This window comes from Vulpes vulpes, chromosome 15, assembly GCF_048418805.1.
Source record: "Vulpes vulpes isolate BD-2025 chromosome 15, VulVul3, whole genome shotgun sequence".
NCBI classification, from domain to species: Eukaryota; Metazoa; Chordata; class Mammalia; order Carnivora; family Canidae; genus Vulpes; species Vulpes vulpes.
Genome location: NC_132794.1, coordinates 8845250 through 8866460, shown reverse-complemented (window position 1 = coordinate 8866460; position 21211 = coordinate 8845250). Strand labels below are relative to the sequence as shown.

General features: G+C 46.0%; 1 protein-coding gene across 4 annotated transcripts in view; it reads left to right on the top strand.

Moving 5' to 3' along the window:
- DOP1B (DOP1 leucine zipper like protein B) overlaps window positions 1-21211 on the top strand; it is a 107059-nt gene that overhangs the window by 40942 nt on the left and 44906 nt on the right. For all 4 annotated transcript variants that reach the window (XR_011997656.1, XM_072740746.1, XM_072740748.1 and 1 more), the window contains exons 6-15: window positions 151-249; window positions 581-704; window positions 2368-2477; window positions 2739-2853; window positions 6211-6331; window positions 9530-9649; window positions 11885-11987; window positions 13085-13276; window positions 15656-16340; window positions 17921-18192. Coding sequence is in view for 3 of the 4 variants with exons in the window: in XM_072740746.1 (XP_072596847.1) it covers window positions 151-249; window positions 581-704; window positions 2368-2477; window positions 2739-2853; window positions 6211-6331; window positions 9530-9649; window positions 11885-11987; window positions 13085-13276; window positions 15656-16340; window positions 17921-18192 (1941 nt within the window). In the remaining variant the exon portion in view is untranslated. The remainder of the gene's footprint in view (window positions 1-150; window positions 250-580; window positions 705-2367; window positions 2478-2738; window positions 2854-6210; window positions 6332-9529; window positions 9650-11884; window positions 11988-13084; window positions 13277-15655; window positions 16341-17920; window positions 18193-21211) is intronic.

Here is a 21211-nt window from a genome sequence, read left to right as displayed (position 1 = left end):
TTTTACCTTACTGTTCTGTTCCATGTGATTTAGCACAATGGTTTCAAGATTCCCAGGAGTTACCTTCACTTTTGTGACTGTAAAGAGTAGCCTGCAAGTGATGTTAAATGTCTTGGGAGTGAAATGTTCATGGTGGTTTATCACTTACAGGTAAAGTCTCTGTGTGCGTCACTGTTGGACTCAAATGTTCTGGTGCAAAGAAATACTCTGGAAATCGTTCTGTTCTTCTTTCCATTTTATACCTGTCTGGTAAGTCGTTTGTGTTCTTCCAGGGAGGTCACTGGTATTTCCTGAGGATGTGGGGAAGGCAGTGGGATGGATGGTTTAAAGCAGCCACTTTGTGATCACCATTTGCTTTCAGCCGATGGAAGGTCCTTGGTCATTTTTGTGAGGATGGTGTTTCTGTAGCAAAAACCAAATGGCCTCTGTCTGTGGGCATTGTGAAGAACCAACTCCTTTTGAGAAGAACTACCTTTCTAAGATAGAGCTTTGTAGACTGCTGAGGACGGGCCACATGTCAGAAAGCCAATAATCATCCAATCATCCCTTTGCAGTAAAGTTTTCTCTGTCCCCCCAATAGGATTCCCACGAGAGAGCCATTCCCCTGCCCAGAGCTGACATTGTGCAGATCCTGTCGGCGGCCACCCAGACCCTGCTGAGAAGAGACATGTCTCTCAACAGAAGACTTTATGCATGGTTACTAGGTACTGAGCCGCAGCCGATCATTGAAAGTCAGAGTTAACATGAAACCTTTTAGTGCTGATTTTTGGGACACATTTCAATCTTCGTGATATGTTTCTGAATCATAAGGTGTGGAAAGAGAACACACCGACTGAATATGGCCCTGCTCAGCTGAGTTATGTCTACACTGTAGCTTTGCTTATGATGCAAGTATTACATTAAAAATAGGGAAATAATCCATGGGATATTTATTGAATATTTGAATTCCATCTTAAGAGGCTTGAAATACCGCAAAAAAATTGTAGCTAAACCTTTTTCAAGTAGAAGCCTGTTGCTGTAAAGAAGTCTCATGGGATTGGGGGGTGGGTGAGAGAAGACCCACAGATGTTATAGAGTTTGCGTAAAAGAAGGTTTGGCGTAGATGGAAATGTTTGTGGAACTGATGTAAAGTTTTAGAAGACATTTGGATGACTTCAGGGGAGAGCATGAGAAACCAGGCTTGTGTTTCTGTGGACAGCCTGTAAACCTGTAGGAAAAGAGCCCTTGACTATTGGTTGGGAGGCTTCATAGGGACAGAGCCCAGGAAGTCACAGGGCATGGAGGCTCCTGGCACTTTCTGAATTTTATAAATTCCCACGTTCATGTACCTGAGCAGAAAAGGTGTACAAAATGACCATGAATGGACTCTGTAGCTTTTTTTTAAGACTTTTTTTTTTTTTTTTAGAGCAGTTTTATATTCAGATCAAAATCAGAGGAAGGTACAGAGAGTTCCCAGCTTCCCGCAGCCCCTCCACTGGCGTGGCACATTCGTCATAGTCAGTGAACTGGCACATTCTCACCAGGGTCCGTGGTTTCCATCAGGGCTTGCTCTTGGGGGTGTCCTTCCTGTGGGTGTGGACAGGTGTGTAAGGACGTGCGTCCACCATGACAGCATCCGTGCAGAGTAGTTTCACCACCCTAAGAAATTCTCTGCTTCACCGCTTTTATAACCCTCAACATATAGGTCTTCTCACACCAAAGTCAGGAAGTTCTCTGAACCCCTTCTTTCCTCTCTTCTCCCTGGTTATAGAACTTCCAGAATCCATTGCATGGAAGCTTAGGAAGGATTTCAAGAGGAATATTTGGAGGCTTTTTAAGCATTTTTATCAAAATGATGATTTTGCGAAACACTCAGCTCTGTCCTAGTTGGCCTTGACTTGTTGTGTGTAGAGAGGACCTGGGATCCAAATTCAGTGCTGGGTTAGACCTGTTAGCCTTGGTCCCAGAGTCCATGGTCTCTCCTTGTGCCAGAAGATGCCTTTTTTTATCCCATAGACCTCATAGACTTAGCCAAGGCCCAAAATAAAGGCATGTAGATGAGAATAGCTCGATTTTACATACTGCCATGCAAACACTGGTTTTTGAAAATGATCCTCGTTCCATTCAATCCTTGTAATCAGGCTTGTTAAAGACACTTAGAGTGAATTCTTGGAACAGACTAAATTGACTCCTAATGAGGTGGAATCCTTGGGACATCACTTCTTTTGTCAGAAGAAAACGTGACTTAGTCTTACCAGATTGGTATTTGGTTTTCTGTTGGAGGAATTCTAGTTTTAAAAATGCTGGAGCATGAGACCTTTGCGCACAGTATTATGTACTTTAAAATTGTAGATCTTGTTACAGCTCATGGTCCTTGTTCTTTTATAGGTTCAGATATTAAAGGAAATACCATTGTGCCAGAATCTGAACTCTCAAATTCTTACGAAGACCAGTCCTCGTATTTTTTTGAAAAATATTCCAAGGATCTTTTAGTTGAGGTAAAGGAGCCTTTCCGGAAAGTAGATCCCAATCAGAACATTCCTGATCAGATTCCTCAGCAGATCAATTGGCAGGACCTCAAAGCAGACATTGGGCAAGTTCCTGGATCCACGGGTGGGAAAAATTCTGTGTGCTCATTCTGTGCCCTGTGATTGGTTTTCTCCCTCTCCCAGAGTATTTACAAGTAGAACAACCAATAATGTGAAACTGTCCCTGGACAATATCCTCATTTGTGGCTTTTTTTTTTTTTTTTTAAATAGGGTCTAGCTGAGATACTGCACCAGAAGTTCTCAGATGCCGATGTAGAGGAGCGCCACCATGCATACCTGAAGCCCTTCCGCGTCCTCGTCAGTCTGCTTGACAAGCCAGAAATAGGTAACGTGCGGAACGTGGTCACCACCGTAGGTCCAAGGGTATTAAGCTTGGTGAGACAACAATCCTCAGGTCATTTTGAATGTAATTCCATCATCGGAGTTTCCGAATCTTGAAATAGTTCGTCATGTTATGTGTTCAGTTATCCTATCTAGGCACCACTTAAAAGTTTTGCACAATAGCATGAGCACTTTTGTTAAAAAAATTCCTTTGAGCTCCTATTGTGCACGTCGGCACGTGTGCCTCCAGAGTATAGACAGTTCAGACTTTGTGAGAATGTTTCTCCAATCAAATATCATGTATCAAATGAGCTTAGATTTTATTTTCAAGAGAGTAGGGGACCCTCCTCCATCTTTTTGCCTTGTGACTGGGGCAAGGCACTTCTGCAATGTGGGCCTCAGTCTGTTCCTCTGCCAAATGAACGGGGTTGAACTAGATTCTGGTTCCTAAAGGGTCCCCTCTTACACACTGTGGTCCTCCAAGTGTTGGTTCTCTCCTTTGCTTAAAGAGTAGAGATGGCTTCAATATCCATTGACAGTTCTTAACATCCAGTCACTTGGACACCATGATGGGTCCCATCTTCTCCATGGGATTTTAAGGGTTTTTTGTTGTGATGGTGGTGGTGGTTTTTTGTATTTAAGTAAGTATGTATGTATGAATGAATGAATGAATGAATGAATTAATTAATTAATTAATTAATGTGAGAGAAAAAGCACAGAAGGACAAGGGAGAAGCAAGCTCTGTGCTGAGCAAGGAGCCTGTCTTGGGGCTCGATCCTAGGACTCTGAGATCATGATGTTAGCAGAAGGCAGACGCTTGACCGACTGAGCCACCCAGGAGCCCTGGGATTTCAAGTTTGATGGCATCATCTGAGCTCTCAGGACTTGTACATCGCCTGGTAGCTGTTTGCAGAGAATGAGGTCAAGGGCATTACCAAGGAGCCTTCTCCCTCTGGTCTTCGTTGATTCATTCAGGGGCAGTCAGGGAACATTTGCTGTGTGGCAGGGATGATGGTAAGGCTCTAGAGGTGCAAAAGGTGCAAAAAAGAAGGCATCCAGTCAAGTTGGATGGAAGGGAGATTCTGAGGTCCTCGTGCGTTTTTACTATTGTGAGTAATAACAGCTGACATTTTTTGAGCGATTTTTTAATGTGAAGTGACTTGTATACATCATTTAACGTACATCACCCTATGCACCTCCCCGCCCCCAACAACCCTGAAGTGAGTTTTCTCACTGCTCCCATCTTACAGATGGAAAGGACAAGAGATTTGCCAGAGGCTGCCCAGGAGCTGAGATTAAAACGCAGTCTGTTTGACTCTAGAGCCTAAGCTCTCGTTGGCAGGACGCCACTGCTTACCTGACTGTGCTCGGACCCCCCATACCCGAGATGCTTAGTCCTGGAACACAGATGAACTTGTGTCCCATGACGTGTACAGCTCTAGCTGCTCTTAAAGTGAAAGCTTGAAGCATCTGTCCCTCCAAACTTCGGCCCTAAGTGCCACCTGAAGGTACTTGTGTACTGTGCTCCCCCCATCCCCCCTCACCCCCCCCCCCCCCGGCTGCCTCTGTTGGCCAGTGGTGGCTCCAGTAGATTTTCATCCTGGTGTGGAGTAACTGCAATTTGGGAAAATCATGATTTAGGCTAAAAAGTGAAGTGAGCTATGTAAGTGTCTTGGGACCCTCCCACGTAACTTGGGGAAATATTCAAAGAAAAAAGTGACTGCATTTTGGAGGATGAGTGTTTTATGTTGTGACCCTGCACCTCGGTGAGCCAAGTGAAATATTCCTGCCAGCTGGGGCTCCAGGTGATAGTTGCTGGAAGGTGGTGAATGGCAGGCTTCTCCCCAATCTAGCAGTCTGATTTTATTTTTCTGTTAATTTAGTTGTCCCAGAGAAGACCTACTTGAGAGGCAGAGGAGTGGATTATACAGAAGGAGAGCTAGAAGGCCCAGGGCGCTCATTCTTTTGCTACCAGGCTTCACTCACTGCCCCATTTTCTCCTGAATCATGGCAACAAACTTGCCTTCATTTGTAAAAAGCAAATTCAGCTTTCTTACAGCGTAGATAAAATACACGCGGGGCTTATCATGAAAAAGTTTTCTCAGAGGCACACCTTCTGTTTTTGTGAGAAAAGCAGCATGAAAGATTGGATTAATCTGCTGATTGCTTTTTAACACAGATATATTGACCGAGCTTTCATTTCCTCTGAATCCATCCTGTCTTCATCCCTTCGTACACATGCGTGAGAAGTCACTCCCTTCCCTGCCTGATGGCTGCCTTCCACCTGCCTCACCGGCGGGAATGCTTCTCTAACCTGCAGCTGGTCTATTCCTCTGTGCCTTTTAATAAGCTTCTCAAGAGTGGTGGTATTTATTTTGAGAGGTTCTAGCTCATGATTAAGAGAATTTAGAGATGTGCCTGACTGGCTCAGTCGGTAGAGGATGTGACTTCTTGATCTCAGGGTCATGAGTTCAAACCCCATGTTGGGTGGAGAGATTACTTTTAAAAAAGAGAGGGGCAGTCCCGGTGGCTCGGTGGTTTAGCGCTGCCTTCGGCCCGGGGTGGGATCCTGGGGACCCGGGATCGAGTCCCATGTCGGGCTCCCTGCGTGGAACCTGCTTCTCCCTCTGCCTGTGTCTCTGCCTCTCTCTCTCTCTCTCTCTCTCTCTCTCTCTGTCTCTCATGCATAAATAAATAAAATCTTAAAAAAAAAAAAGAGGGAGGGAGAGAAAGAAAGAAAAACAAGGATGCCTCCATGATTCAGTCAATTAAGTGTCTGACTCTTGGTTTTGGCTCAGTTTGTACTCTCCGAGTCATGAGATCGAGTCCCTGGTTGGGCTCCCTTGTGCTCTGTGCAGAGTGTGCTTGGGTTTCTCTTTCCCTCTGCCTCCCCCACCCCCCACACTCAAGTGCACACACACTCTCTCTCTCTCAAATAAATAGATAAACCTTTAAAAATAAATCCGTTTTCAAAGAATGTAAAATAAAATCAGAAAGTTGCCCTGCTTCATTGGTATTTATGCTGAGTAGCATCTCTGGCCAAGCAGCGTGTTCACACTTACGCACACTGAGCATGCACCCGGCTCCCCAGGCTAGTCTGTCTTGGATGCCTTCCTTCACCTCTCTGCCCCTTCCCTTTGTCTGTAGTCCATACGACAATTCAGTACCCGGTCTTATGGCTATTGTAAGGCGTAAACAAGGTAACAGGTACAGCAAGTGCTGCAAAAATATTGGCCGTTTTCATGAATTTTATTCCCCTGGCTTGGGTTGTCATTGTCAAACTCTGTTTCACACATATGTTGTTTATTGATTTGAACGTGGGTTGTTCATCTCTCTCTGACCATTTTCTTTTCAATTACAGGGCCTCGAGTGGTTGGGAATTTGTTTCTCGAAGTCATCCGAGCCTTTTATTCTTACTGCAGAGACGCTCTTGGCTCTGATCTCAAACTTAGCTATACCCAGAGTGGAAACTCACTAATAAGGTATGGCTTTGGCTCCCAGCTTCACACTTCTTCCCCATCCACACTTCACAGTCTGGCTCCCAACCTCACACTTTATCCCTGTCCACACTTCACACTCTGGCTCCCAACTTCACACTTTATCCCTGTCCACACTTCACACTCTGGCCCCCAACTTCAAACTCATCCCTGTCCACACTTCACACTCTGGTTCCCAGCTTCACACCTCTTCCCCATCCACACTTCACACTCTGGCCCCGAGCTTTACACTCGTCCCTGTCCACACTTCACACTCTGGCCCCCAGCTTCACACTCGTCCCTGTCCACACTTCACACTCTGGCCCCCAGCTTCACACTCGTCCCTGTCCATACTTCACATTCTGGTTCCCAGCTTCACACCTCTTCCCCATCCATACTTCACACTCTAGCTCCCAGCTTCACACCTCTTCCCCATCCACACTTCACACTCTGGCCCCCAGCTTCACACTCATCCCCGTCCATACTTCACACTCTGCCCCCCAGCTTCACACTTCTTCCCCATCCACGCTTCACACTCTGCCTCTCAGCTTCACACTTTATCCCCATTCACACTTCATACTCTGGCCCCCAGCTTCATACTTCTTCCCCATCCATACTTCACACTTTGGTTCACAGCTTCACACTTCTTCTCCATAACCTGATGGCACAAGTCTCGTTTCCTTACTGTTTATTATAAGTCATGTGGGGCTAGAGAAAGCAGGCAGGCAAGGGATCACACCACTGATTAAGGTAATGAATGCTCTTGAGTCAATCACCATAAATGGCCTGCTTCCTGTCAAATACTGTCAAGAGGTTTTTCTTTTCTTTCTTTTCTTTTCTTTTCTTTTCTTTTCTTTTCTTTTCTTTTCTTTTCTTTTCTTTTCTTTTCTTTTCTTTTCTTTTCTTTCTTTTTTCTTTCTTTTCTTTCCTGTGAGAGAGGGTGGTGGGAGCGCTTGCACACGAGCAGAGGGGAGGGGTAGATGGAGAAGCAGGCTGGCCGCTGAGCAGGGAGTCCAAGGCAGGACTCCATCCCAGGACCCCAAGATCATGACCTGAGCTGAAAGCAGACACTTCACCAACTAAGCCACCCAGGTGCCCTGTGAAGAGTTTCAAAGGTATCTGAGTTAGTCTCTGCCCAGCTGGGACATACAGAACATATTTACTGAGCAAGTGTGAAAGCTGTTTCAAGGACAGGAGCTGGTGTTCCCATGTGGTGACTTACAGGGAGGATGGCAGAGGATGGGGCAAGGTCAGGAAGTAGAGCCAGGGTCTGGTCGCAGGGGGAGAGCTGGTCAAGGGCACTCCAAGGGCCTGTGCTGTAGGACCTGAAGGTGGAGTGAGTGGGGTTCAGGACATGGCAGACATGTATGTAGGTATGTAGTTCTCTCTCTCTCAACCCTAGGTTTTGGGTTTTGTTCCTTTTCCCCCCAAGATTTTATTTGAGTGGGATGAGGGGGAGTGCAGATGGAGAAGCAGACTCCCCAATGAGCAGGGAGCCCAATGTGGGGCTCATTCCCAGAGCCCTGGGATCATGACCTGAGCTGAAGGCAGTCAACCACTGAGCCACCCAGGCGTCCCTTGTTTTTGTTCCTTTTAAGATAATACAGTCTCTTCTTTTTTACTTTATTCTTGATGTAACTTTTTTCTGCTTGAATTGGCATTAGGTATATTGAAAATATAAATCTATTTGAAGATTTCTCTGGCTTCTTAATTGTCAATGTACCAAGAGTTCGTAGTGTTTGCTTTTTCTCTCCCAGAGTGTTTGTTCTTTTCTCCCAGAATTATTGTTTTTCTGAATACGAAAATAGTACATGCTCTTTGTGGAATATACTAATATTTGCACATATCGAGAAAAAAGATATCACCCACAATCCCACCGCCCTTGAGAAGAAAAACATAAAACATTTTTATTTCCAGATTTTCAATGCAATCATAAATATATAGATGCCTATATTTTATTTTAAAGATGGAATTAGAGGGGAGCCTGGCTGGCTTAGTCAGTTAAGCATCCAACTCTTGATTTCAGCTCAGGTCATGATCTCAGTATCATGGGATCAACCCCCACATCGGGCTCCACGCTCAGTGGGGAGTCTGCTTAAGGTCTTCTCCCTCTGTTCCTCCTGCAGCTCACACGCTTGCTCTCTCCCTAAAATAAATAATTAAATCTTTAAGAAAATAATCTATAGAGATGGAATTACATTAATTATTTAGTTGCTTATTTTCTTAAAATGCAGTCATGAGTAGCTCCCCTGCCTTCTGCAGTGGAACATCACGTTGCCTTTGGTTCCTCAATGAGGATTTATCACTTATTTAAATAAATCCTGACTGACCAGTCTCCCATTGATTAACTGTTAGGTGGCCTCTACTTTCTCAGTATTTTTAAACAACCTTGCCGTGGTATTGTCATGCATACTTGTGTGCCTGTACAAGGACTTCTGTAGGAGAAACCCCTAGAATACATTTCCTGAGTCATAGAAGATGCACATTTAAATCTTAGCCAAGAGATCCCTGGGTGGCACAGTGGTTTGGCGCCTGCCTTTGGCCCAGGGCGCGATCCTGGAGACCCGGGATCGAATCCCACGTCGGGCTCCCGGTGCATGGAGCCTGCTTCTCCCTCTGCCTGTGTCTCTGCCTCTCTCTCTCTCTCTGTGTGACTATCATAAATAAATAAAAAACTTAAAAAAAATAAATAAATCTTAGCCAAATTTCCCACCCAAATGGGTGTACCCTGTTATTTTACCAGCAGGGTACTAATGACTCACTGTTGGACTAAACCTGGTTTATACCGATTCTTTTTACAGTAGCTCTTACACTTACTTCTAAGAGAATGTATCAGTATATATACTGTGTAGGATGGCATTATGCAAACTTTTTTCTCTGTCAGACTAGTAACATATTTATCCTTACTGCGTTTTGTCTGTCTCTAGAAATAAGCAAACGAGGGACTCCTGGGTGGCTCAGTGATTGGTGCCTGCCTTTGGCTCAGGTTGTGATCCCGGGATCCGAGATCGAGTCCCGCATCAGGCTCCCTGCGAGGAGCCTGCTTCTCCCTCTGCCTATGTCTCTGCCTCTCAGTCTGTGTCTCTCATGAATAAATAAATCTTAAAAAAAAAAAAAAAAGTAAATATAGTTTTTCAGACACACTGTTCTCATGATAGACGGTTTCTCATAGATATATTTATGAGCATCCACCTTCCTTTACAGTGCAATAAAAGAAAACAGAAATGCCTCTGAGATTGTTAAAACGGTGAATTTGCTGATCACCTCCCTAAGCACAGACTTTCTCTGGGACTATATGACCCGGTGTTTTGAGGACTGCTTTAGGTAAGTATCCAGTTCAGGATTATGGAATGTTTAGGAAGGATTGGAAGCTTTTGTGGTTTCGTAGCTGCTTATTGTGGCTCAGGGTGGGTGGTCTCTGCTGAGCACACAATGGGAGAGAATTCACTTAAAATTTTAGTAGAATAAAAGATATTGCCCGTGAGAAGGTTCCGATAATCTCTGCCACATAATTCTGGAGCTTTTTAATTTATTAATTCTAATTTGAGAAAACCCTGTGCATTTTCTAGTTACGTTGACCAAACATACCTACACATTGTTCTCTGGGAGGTGGATCTGTTTAAAGGGGTTTATTCTGCACCTCAATGACAAGAGCAAGTGATTTTAAAATCATCAGTCTTCTTAAATTCTTCCTGAAATTTTTGTATCATGGGTCAGATAAAAGCTTTAATGTTTCAAACTGCCATAATCAGCTTTATGTCAGCTTTAGTTGGTGACTTGCACCACCTCAACATCGTGGATGGTGGCACACCCTGGGGAGCCTCTCCCAGGACCCTCTCCCCACAGCGGGGGACTAGTGTAGTCTCTCAGCCCCTGTCTTGTCCAAGTCACAGCATCAGGCTTCCTTCCTCTTACTGTTCAGCATGATGCTCTGTGCTGTCTCTGTTCTCCCCCAACCTAGCAACTTAGTAGAAGCTTTACTTGTTGTTTGCTGTGGGCCCTCCTCTGGCCTGAAAACCAACCACACTCGTTAGCTCCTTGGGACACCCCCAAAGAGAAGTCGGCACTTGTATCAAAGAAGAAAGCCGGAGCCTAGTGACATGAGGCACCCAGTATGGCACTACACAACACATTAGCAGCAGCTGAGATGCGAACCCAGGAATGTCGGACTCCCCAGCTCTCCCACTGTGCTACTCTGTGCCCCTGGAGCCAGGTCCCCGTAGGCATTCAACTCCGTGATGGATAAATTAGTCGTAGTTGGACCCATGGGCAAGAGTACAGCTGGCTGTGTTATACTGAAGCTACAGTATATCTTGGTCAGCCTATTTGCATTTCGGAGTCACATGGTGTGCTTGCCTTCTAAAAAAGGAAAAAAAAATCAACTATGCAACATTTCAAATGTAAGAAAGAATAAGAAATGCCAGGCACATGTGCACCCGTTACTGGAAATTTAGGCAACACTTGGCCATTGTTTTTCAGATTTTTTTTTTTTTTTAAGGAATAAAATGTTGCTTCCTAGGTAGAACTAACTCCCTCCTACCTTCCCAGCACCTGCTCCTTTCCAACTGGGATTATTAGTGTCTGTCCTGCCACTGATGTTGTCTGTGCCCTTATAACTAAATGTGTATCCAGAAATGACACAGTCCAGTGTGTCTGTTCAAGTTTTACATGAGGGATATCAGGTTGTAGATAACGTTGCAGTCTGCTGTTGCGGGGTTGGTTAACAGTCCTCTGGAGATCTGTGTGTACATCGGGTGGAAACACCAGTTTCAATTTTTTCGTTGTCACAAATAGCACTTTGTTCTGTCCCTTTACAGACATATGCTGGAGGTTTCCTGAGATTAGTTGCTAGATTATGGTGTATGCAGTTCTTCAAAGGCATTTTCTTGCTAAGATAAACCCCTGGGTAGCCAGGTGCTAATTTGCAGTGAAGACAACCCAGGTTGAGTTGTGCTGTGATGGCTCGATGAATCCAAAGTTGGTTTTGAGAACCAACACGTATGGTTTTTGACCTACCTGTTTCACCAGCTGTCTGCTTATTTAGAAACAAGTGTTGAGTTTTTGTATAAGCGGCTACTGTAGAGCTGACTGGTGAAGTTAAAGTTCTCTGTGGAAGCTGGAAAAGCTAAGTGGCTCACAGGGATGAGCTCAAAAGTGTCACATGGAGGAGTCATCTCAGGCTGCCCCCACAGCAGGTGGACCTGTGCAGTCCATGTCTTCTCTAACCAGGCGACTTCCCTTGGACCATGCGTTTGCTTAGCATTGCTCCTGTTGAAAGCAGGATGTGCTGGGCGCGGAATCCCACCACCAAGGGACCACCCTCATTGGACTGATGAAGTTCGAGTCTGAGTTGGACCTGTTTGGGAGACAGGCAGATTCAAGACACTGACTGACACCTCTGTGTCCAGTGGTTTTAGTCACTGAAGCTTCCTCATTAGAGCACAGAGCTGTCTTTCGTTATGTTTGAAATAGAGTAACTTGATTCGACATCATAAGAGATACTTAAAGGTATTAGAGGAGAAAGAATTGATTGGATTTTCTTCCCCGTGACTTCTGTAGACCAACGAAGCACACTTACACTGTTGGGAAAAGCATCAGCCCTCCCCCGACGGTTTCAGAGCTCTGCACCCTCCTGGTGTTCCTTCTGGATGTTATCCCCTTGGTAAGGCCCCTGCCAAGAAATGGCGACCCCATGCTTGCTGTTATTTCCGTTCATTAGTGTTGTTGGCCTGAAAAGCGGGTGTGCGTAAATCCACAACACTTTTCATGTTTGTTTTGGCCTGGAAGATGTAGCTGAATATAACCTCTTAAGTCTCTTACGCAAGAGACAGGTAGAGAAAAAACTACATCTGAAACTAATGATGTACTATATATTGGCAAATTTAATTTAAATTTTAAAAATTAAAATAAAAAAATAAAAGAAGTTATAACTCTGAGCCCATTGTAAGTGGCCTGAGCCCAGGTCACGTGAGCCAGATAAACTGGCATCACCTTGCACTGCCATTATTTAGGAGTGAGAGTAAATGTATTTCTAGGTAAAATTGTGCTACTGGCTAATTTTCTTAAAGGAAACTAATTTCCTTAATATGGAAGTAAGTGTGACAGTGATTTTTCTATTAGAAAAAGTAAAGACACCTGAGGGTGGGTAGCTCAATCAGATGAGCGTCCAGCTCTTGATTGGTTCAGGTCATAATCCTCAGGGACCTGAGATCAAGTCCCGCGTCGAGCTCCATGATGAGAGTGGAGCCTGCATAAGATTCTCTCTCTCTTCCTGCCCTTCCCTCTGCTCACATGCACACTCTCTCTCTCTCCCCCAAGTCTTTAGGAAGAAAAAAAAGCAAAGAAAAGGTAAAGACACTTGAAAAGAGAAAGAATGTGCATTGATTTGTTGAGATCAAAGAGATTTTTTTTTTTTTCTGATTTGGGAATGAACATGAGACACTCATTCTCTAAAAAGATTGACTTTTCAGGGCGCCTGGGTGGCTCAGTGTGTTAAGTAAGTGTCTGCCTTAGGCTCAGGTCATGACCTCAGGGTCCTGGGAACGAGCTACTTGTCGGGCTCCCTGCTCATCGAGGAGTCTCCTTGTCCCTCTATCCCCCCACCTTCTCACACACACACATGCTCACTCTCTCTCTCTCATAAATATTAATAAAATCTTTTAAAAAATGGACTTTTTCAAGGTGCCATTTTGAGGTGCATTTTTTTTTCTGACCAGAAATTGGAAACCTGTTAGTTAATCTCATGTTTGTTTTCCACAGGAACTTTACTCCGAGGTGCAAACCCAGTACCTCCCTCAGGTGCTGGGCTGTCTGGTGCAGCCTCTGGCTGAGGAAATGGAGGCGTTGAGCTTACCTGAGCTCACGCATGCCTTGAAGACATGTTTCAAAGTGCTCAGCAAGGTCCAGATGCCACCTTCCTACTTGGACATGGAGCCCACGAGTGGAAGCATGGTATGGCCCCGAGGAGCACAAGTGGCTCCCTTGGGCTAGGCTTTTGCCTTCCTGGGAGCAGGAAGGAATTAGGGTTGGTTGGAGTGAGAGTAAAGATCAGGGACGCCTGGATGGTTCAGTGGTTGAGGGTCTGCCTTTGGCTCAGAGCGTGATCCCAGGGTCCTGGGATTGAGTCCTGCATCAGGCTCCCTGCTGGGAGCCTGCAGTCTCCCTCTGCCTATGTCTCTGCCTGTCTCTGTTTCTCTTATGAATGAATTTTTTGAAAAAAAGGAGTAAAGATCAGAGGATATAAAGGTAATAGCTAAAATATGCTTCTAAAATCCTCAAACACTTCCTAAAAGCTTCTAGTCTGGTAGCTGACACCCCCATTCACTTTGCTCACCCCCGCTACGTTCTCCTACAGCTATTGCTTCAATTCAGCTCAGTCTCCAGACCTTTTTATGCATATGTTTGTATTTGCGTGACGCTGGTGTCTTTTTAAGCATCTAAGTGAGATACTAGTTTACGTGGGCTGCAGTAGGGAAGTGTCGCTGGCTGAGTGATTTAAATAAGTGGAAGTTAGTGTCTCCCAGTTCTGGAGCTGGAAGTCAGAGATCATGGTGTGGGCCGGGCTGGTTTTCTCTGAGGGTGTGGGAGGAGGAGTCGGCTCCGTCCTCTGTCCCAGCTCCTGGTGGTGCTGGCAGTCTCTGGTGTCCCTCTGCTGTAGACTCATTGCCCTGACCTGTCTTCATCCTCACAATGCCAGATTTCCTCTTTGTAAGGACATCAGTCATGTTGGATTAGGGTCCACCCTGAGGAGCTCATTTTAACTTAACCATCGGCAAAGAGCCCGTGTCCGAAGAAGGTCATATTTACAAGTACCGGGGTTAGGACTTCTCATCTTTTGAGGGGGACACACTTCAACCCATAACATCTGCTGTTCTCTGACTCACTTTGGTTCTCTTTCCACTTTGGTCTACATAGAGGTATCTTACTCTTGTTTGGTTTCCATGCCATATAGTCTTGCTGCTTTACCTCATCTTCCGCTCTTCCCCTACCAAGGTCACATAGATGATTTTGGGTTTTTCAATGTTAAAAACAGTGCTGTACTAAGCATCCTTGCACAACTAGTTCATGCTTGCAGATTTCTCTGAAGGATCAACTCCTCCACGTGGGCTGTGATCAAGCCCATTTCTTTTTAAACTGGGAGAGATGCATGTTCCTTCTAAGTTGGTATGGATGCTGCCAAAGGGTCCTCCCAGAAGACAATAACAGCCAGAGTTCCCCCAAGCAGCTCGAGGCCCGCAGTCTGGATTGTTTTTATTTTCTGCTTTCCTTAAAGATTTGAAAAATTCTGCTCTTGACACCCATTCAGTGCAGCTGCAGGCAGGAGTGCAGACAGACGAGGCAATGGGCCCTCCACTCCGAGTGGTCAGGGCCGGGCCTGCACTTGGGTGCAGATTAGCTTACAGACTGGTAATCTCCCTTCCAAAGTTAGTCCCCCCCCCTTTTTTTTTCTAGCTATTGTAGCTAATAAATTTCCCTTAAATGATTTAAGACACAAAATTTAAGCATGTGTCTACAAATACAGTTAATGATGTTTCACAAAGTGCATTCTATTTCATTCTTCCCTATAGAGCACACTGTAAGAGAAGAGGTTGACTGGTTGAAGGTTGCAGTGTCAACTCCTTGAAAAAGCCACAGAATGGGCACCTGGATGGCTCAGTGGTTGAGTGTCTGCCTTTGGCTCAGGTTGTGATCCCAGGGTCCTGGGATCAAGTCCCACATTTGGCTCAGGTTGTGATCCCAGGGTCCTGGGATCAAGTCCCGTGTTGGACTCCCTATAGCTTGCTTCTCCCTCTGCCTATGTCTCTGCCTCTCTTTCTCTCTCTGTGTATCTCATGAATAAATAAAATCTTTAAAAAAAAAAAAAAAAAAGGAAAAAAGCCAGAGTACACACACACACACAGATAGATGGACAGATAGATACCATATACACACAGGTAAACACTTTATTCTGGCTTTTTGCTCATTAATTTCTTCAGGCCTTTATTTTACCCTCAGCTCAATATCCTCATTCAGTTTTTTAATTTAAAATATGTCAGAAACTATTTTTAAATAGGGTTTTTGAACCTTGAACCTAAATAAATAATACAGATTGGGCTCAAAGCCAGCCTCCTCAGAGAGTGTGGGGCCCGGCAGCCTCTTCCCTCTCTCTTCCCCATGATGTGCTGTCTTCATTTTATTATATGCTTTCACACAGGGATTCTCTTGGTGTAGAGGATTAGGGTTTCGAAAAACAGGAAGTACATATTCATGGTATGTCCGATATTTGAATCTCTTGGCCTCACAAGAAGTGTACAATACAAATTTCCTTTTTTTTTTTTTTTTTTTTTACAGAGCCCAGTAAAAGGTGAAAACAGTGAAGTGATTATAGACACCAAGGCAGTGATTCCAGCTGATGAAGATGCTTCGTTTCCTCCCCTCAAGTCTGAAGACAGTGGGATTGGGCTCAGTGCCTCATCGCCAGAGCTCTCAGAGCACTTGCGGGTCCCCAGGGTTTCTCCCGAAAAAGATGATGTTTGGAAGAAGGGTGGGAGTATGCAGCGGACGTTTCTTTGCATCCAGGAGCTGATCGCCAACTTTGCCCACAAGAACATTTTTGGAGTACAAGTGACAACGTCCGGGGAAGAGGACAAGCATGAAGAGCCTGCGAGCCAGAGGGATGAAGGCGGGCCACCGTGTGCAGCAGGCAGTGACTCCGACAGGAAGAACCCATGGGACGCGAAACCCATCAGCGTGCCCCAGTTTAAGCAGATGCTCTCAGACTTGTTCACAGCTCGAGGGTCTCCATTTAAGACAAAAAGTGCGGAGTTGCCATCACCTCTTCCCAGGAGCCCCGGCCCAAAGAAGGAGGGGGACTGGGCTGTGGAGCAGGTGGTCGTTGACCTGGGCAGCTCGCGGGAGGGCTGCAGGGAGGCCTTCGCCGCCGCCTGCCACCTGCTGCTGGACTGCGCCACCTTCCCCGTCTACCTGTCTGAGGAGGAGACGGAGCGGCTCTGCGAAACGCTCTTCCAGCTTCCCGGTGAGAGGGCTGCCCCCCCAGAGTCCTCCTCAAGGAGCCCTGTCGTTCAGCTGGTGTTTACAGACCAGTCAAAACCGTCTGCCCTGTGTGTTTTTGTCACTATTTGTGCGTGCTTTTGACTTGCGTCCTAAAGGGGGCAGATTGGTGAGGATGGGACCATATCTCTAAACTTGAGGGGTCCCACACAGCCCATTAAGAGGTCTGGAACAGAAAAGGTGCTTAATGATGATCAGTAAATAGACTAGTCCATCATCCCGGTTGTTAAAGATTGGCATTAGTTTGCTAAGGTGCCATAACAAAGTGCCACAAGCTAAATGGCTAAAACCACAGAAATGTATTGTCTCACAGTTCTGGAGGCAGAGATCTGAGGGCTGTTCTCCATTTGAAGGATCAGGAGGATGTGTTCCCAGGCCTCTCCCCTAGCTTCTGGTAGTTCCTTGGCTCATGGCATCCTAACTGCAGCCTGCATGGTGCCCCCCTGCATATGTGTACATGTCCTGGGTTGCGGACACCAGTCATACCAGATTAGGGGCCCACCCTCGTATGGCCTTGCTTTAACTCCTTACATGTGCATCAACCCTATTTCCAAAGAAGTTTGCATTCTGAGGCCCTAAAGGGGTTTATGACTGCAGTGTAAGAATTTGGGGGTGTCAGAGGGACACCGTTCTACCCATAACAGGCAGTGTCTTAGCAGCTCCAGCACTCACAGAGTGGCTTAAGGGACAGAAATGTCCTTCTCACAGTTCTGGAGGCTGGAAGTTTGAGGTCAGGGTGCCAGCAAAGTCAGTTTCTAATGAGAGCTCTCCCCTTGGTTATAGACAGCCACCTTCTCTCGGGGTGCTCACAGCCCGAGGGTCCAGGGAGATCTCACTGGTGTCTGTTATAAGGGCACTCATCCCGTCATGAGGGCCCCACCTCCAAATACCATTGCATCAGGCTTCAACATATAAATTTGGGGCAGACACAACTCAATCCTTAGCAGGTAGTGAATGCTTTAAAGAAAAAAGAGGAAGATAGAGAACAAGAGAAAAGTGATTACATTGGTGGGAATGCAGGACAAAGCTGTCCCCTCCTGTTGTCATTACAGTAAATTTCCTGTGCAGTGTGTCTCTTGGCTCATTAGCTGCAGATGACCTGTGCTTGGAAGCACGTCACTAGGTTTTAAATCTACGGTGCATTTTGGGCCTCTTTTAAAGCTAGTGCCATGTGTCCCACCATCAAGACAGCCTTGAAAAAACACTTCGAACTCTATGCCAAAAAATGTGGATTGACTCTATAAATCTAGAAGAAATTTTTAACGTGAATTCTCTATGTAAATTTTTAAAATAAAAAGTAAACACTTTGAGTCATCTCGGAGCCTTGAGATTGACATTTCCAGAATTCGAGTAATGTGACAAGCTTTTAAAAGCAGACCCAGTCTCCTTTGTCCTCTAGCCCTGCGTGATGGCTGATACCGTGTCCCCAGCGGAAGGTTATCCCCCTGCTGGCCACCCGACTTGCAGATCTCAGGGTGTCTTAGAACCTGCACATGGCAGAGGTGTCTTCATGGGATTTTGTTTGTCTGACCTGCTTCCTTTCAGGAGCCGGCGACTGTAGTTTCCCGTCGTGGCTGCGATCCCTCATGACCGTGGGCTGCTGCGTGACTGACTGCTTCCTCCAGAACGTGGCCATCTCCACTCTGCTGGAGGTGATCAACCACTCCCAGTCCCTGGCCCTTGTCATCGAAGACAAGATGAAACGCTACAAGAGCTCTGGACACAACCCCTTTTTCGGCAAGCTGCAGATGGTGACGGTTCCTCCCATTGCTCCAGGAATATTGAAAGTCATTGCAGAGAAAACAGACTTCTATCAGGTACTTCCCACTCGGAGGAGGTGGGCGGGAGCCTCTTCCCGACCACTTATTTAAAGTTGCCTGCGAGGTGGCAGGTGCTGTGATGGGGTATGGTGGCTCGGGGGACAGCCCAAGAGGGTTGCTGGAGACCTGTGCTCCCCTTGTCTGCACCACCATCCTAGCCTGCTAGCACAGTTTCTGGCTCTGCAGCAAGAGTTCCATAAAGATTTATGTTCAGTTTTAGGCTAACTGGACTTCATATGCAAAGATTGTTGAATTATCTAAATATATGGAACAAGAGATTGTGCCCTAACTTATAAGGGTAAAGGCTTTGAAGCTAGTTAACTTTTTTTTTTTAAGATTTTTTTATTTATTTGAGAGAGAGAGACAGCAGGACAGTGGGGAGGGGCAGAGGGAGAGGGAGAGAAACAGATTCCCCACTGAGCAGGGAGCCCGATGTGGGGCTCGATCCCAGGACTCTGGGATCATGACCTGAGCCGAAGGCAGACGCTCAACCAACTGAGCCACCCAGGCGTCCCAAAGCTAGTTAACATCAAGGAAAACATAGGACTCGACAAATTTAAGGAAGATGATTGCCAAAGACAGTGAGCAGGTGTTCTCTCTCTTTTGGGGGACAAAGCGAAATAGCTTAAAGCTATATGTGCCAGGGCTCATTTAATTGCAGAAAGCTACAAGCAGTTCCAGTCAGCTTATGAGAAAAAAGAAAAAGTGGAGTTTACTATTGAGCTAGTGTCCCGTGGAGGCCAAAGGGCAAGAGTGGAACGCAGCTGGCTCTCACCTGGGGGGCTGTGAGACTCGGAGGCTGCTCCCTCTGCACCTCGCTGGGCCATCCAGGGGTTCAGGTAACAAACGTGGTTGCCACTGGACCTTCGGTCTGCCTCCTGACCGTCAGGTTTGGTTCCTATAGCTAATGATGCTTGTATGTCTTTCCTGCAATTCTGGACCAACTGGTCGGGGGCTGTTAAACAGTCTGTCAGTGAAGCACCCTTGGGTCAGTGCCTTCAGCTTCTCCAGCCCACCCAGCAGTGACAGGGGCCCTGGGGCAGGAGGTGATGTGGTGCAGAGAGGAATGTGCCCGCTCACCGGGACCTGTGGTGTCGCGCGCGCTGGGGGCGACAACCGTCTAGGGATGAGGGTAAGGGAATGAGGAAAAGAAAAGAGACATAAACAGAGTGGGAGCAGGAGGGACATATGGCCGGATTCAGCCACAATGCCAACTTTATTTGTATTATTCACTCTTTTATAAAGCAGGGTTGTTTAACAAGCAGGATGTTTTAAGCTTAGTTCTCCAGACATGTCTTTTCACAATAGATAGCAAAGGTATGCGCCCTTGGATAGCGATAGTATGCGTCCTTGAGCCACAAGCCTTCAACAACAAGGGTGAGACAGGTGGGCCGTGGTTGGAAGAGTCAACAGAGAGCCACTGCTCGATCCATTAACCCCTTCCTGGCATGCGGCTCCCAACACTGTGGATGGAACAGGTTTCCCTGCACTGATGGGGCGGCAGGCACCCTGAAAAGCTGTGACGCTTAGGAAGGGATATTTTACATGTTTTATGGGTGAATGAGATACTGAACCTATACTGTCCCTTTGGGTCCTAAGAGCCTCTGTGCTGAAAGGCCTTGGAAATAGGCTGCCATTTTTCTGTTTGGGATGAGCTCTTCCCAAACAGGTCACATAACTCAGGCCACCTTACAGCTCGGTTTCTTCTTGTCGCTGTTGTTAATAATAGCTGTATTTAGACATAATTCACAGGCCACATCACCCACTGGAAGTGTACAGTTCAGTGGCTTTCACTGTGCCTACAGAACTGTGCCATTGTGCTTACTGTTTTTTCTGGGTTTTGTCATCCCCCCTTTACCATTTTCTTTTTCAGCAAATGGATATTTTCCAGTGCAATGTTTGCATCGCTTTCATGATTTTTCTCTGTATATCTTTGGAGCTTTCTCGGTGGTCGCTCCAGGGTTTTACCGAGTACATCCTAGCTCATCAGAATCTACTCACTTCCAGACTGAGATGCAGTGAAACCCAGAGACCTCCTTCAGTGTCAGCTTTTCCTCCCCTTCCTGGTGCTGTTCTGCACGTTACACCCGTGTGTGTGCGTGTGTGAGACAGACCCCACGACACAGCGTTAGAGTCACTACATGATACTGTGTTCTTTAAAGAAGCAGGGAGGAGAAAGGAGACTGAATAGCTATACAGTTTGTTACTTAACTTTCTTCTTTAACATTCCTAGCCCTTCAGGTGGGGCTTTCAGGTGGCACCCGGGCCACTGCCCTCCCCCCGCACACCTGTGCCCTGCCTGTCTTCCATGCCACTGGCGCACAAGGGTGTTTCTACATGTTCTGGTGATAGCTGCTGGGATACCTGTGTGCTCAGCCTCTTCCAGAAAATCAGTTGAAAGAAAGGAGGTGGCGTTTATGCTGTCTTTTTAGAGCTACGCAATTACCTTTACTGGTGCTATTCGTATGGATTTGATGAACTGGGGTCAGTTGCTTTCACCTCGAGAACTTCCTTTAGTATTTCTTTTGTGTTTTGATTTGATTTTTTTTAATTTAAATTCAATGAATATGTAGCGAATTCTTAGTTGCAGAGGTGGAATTGAGCGATTGAGCAGCTGCATGTAACACCCAGTGCTCATTCCATCAGGCGCCCTCCTTAATGCCCGTCACCCAGTTGCCCCATGCCCCCACCAGAACTTCCTTTGGAGTTTCTTATAAGACAGGTCTGCTAGCAACAGATTCACTCAGTGTTTGTTTATCTGGAATACCTTTATTTCTCCTTTTATGAAAGAGTTTTCCTAGGTATAATGTTCTTGGTTGTGGTTTTTTTCTTTCAACACTTGGAATATAAGAATAAATATACTTTAAACAGCCCCAGATATGCTTGAATATACAATATGTAAGTAAAGCAGCACTTTTTTTTGAGAGCATTCATGTTGTGCACACAGGGGCACGGGAGCAGGGGGAGAGAGAGAATCCTAACCAGGCTCCACACCCAGCATGGAGCCCACCTTAGG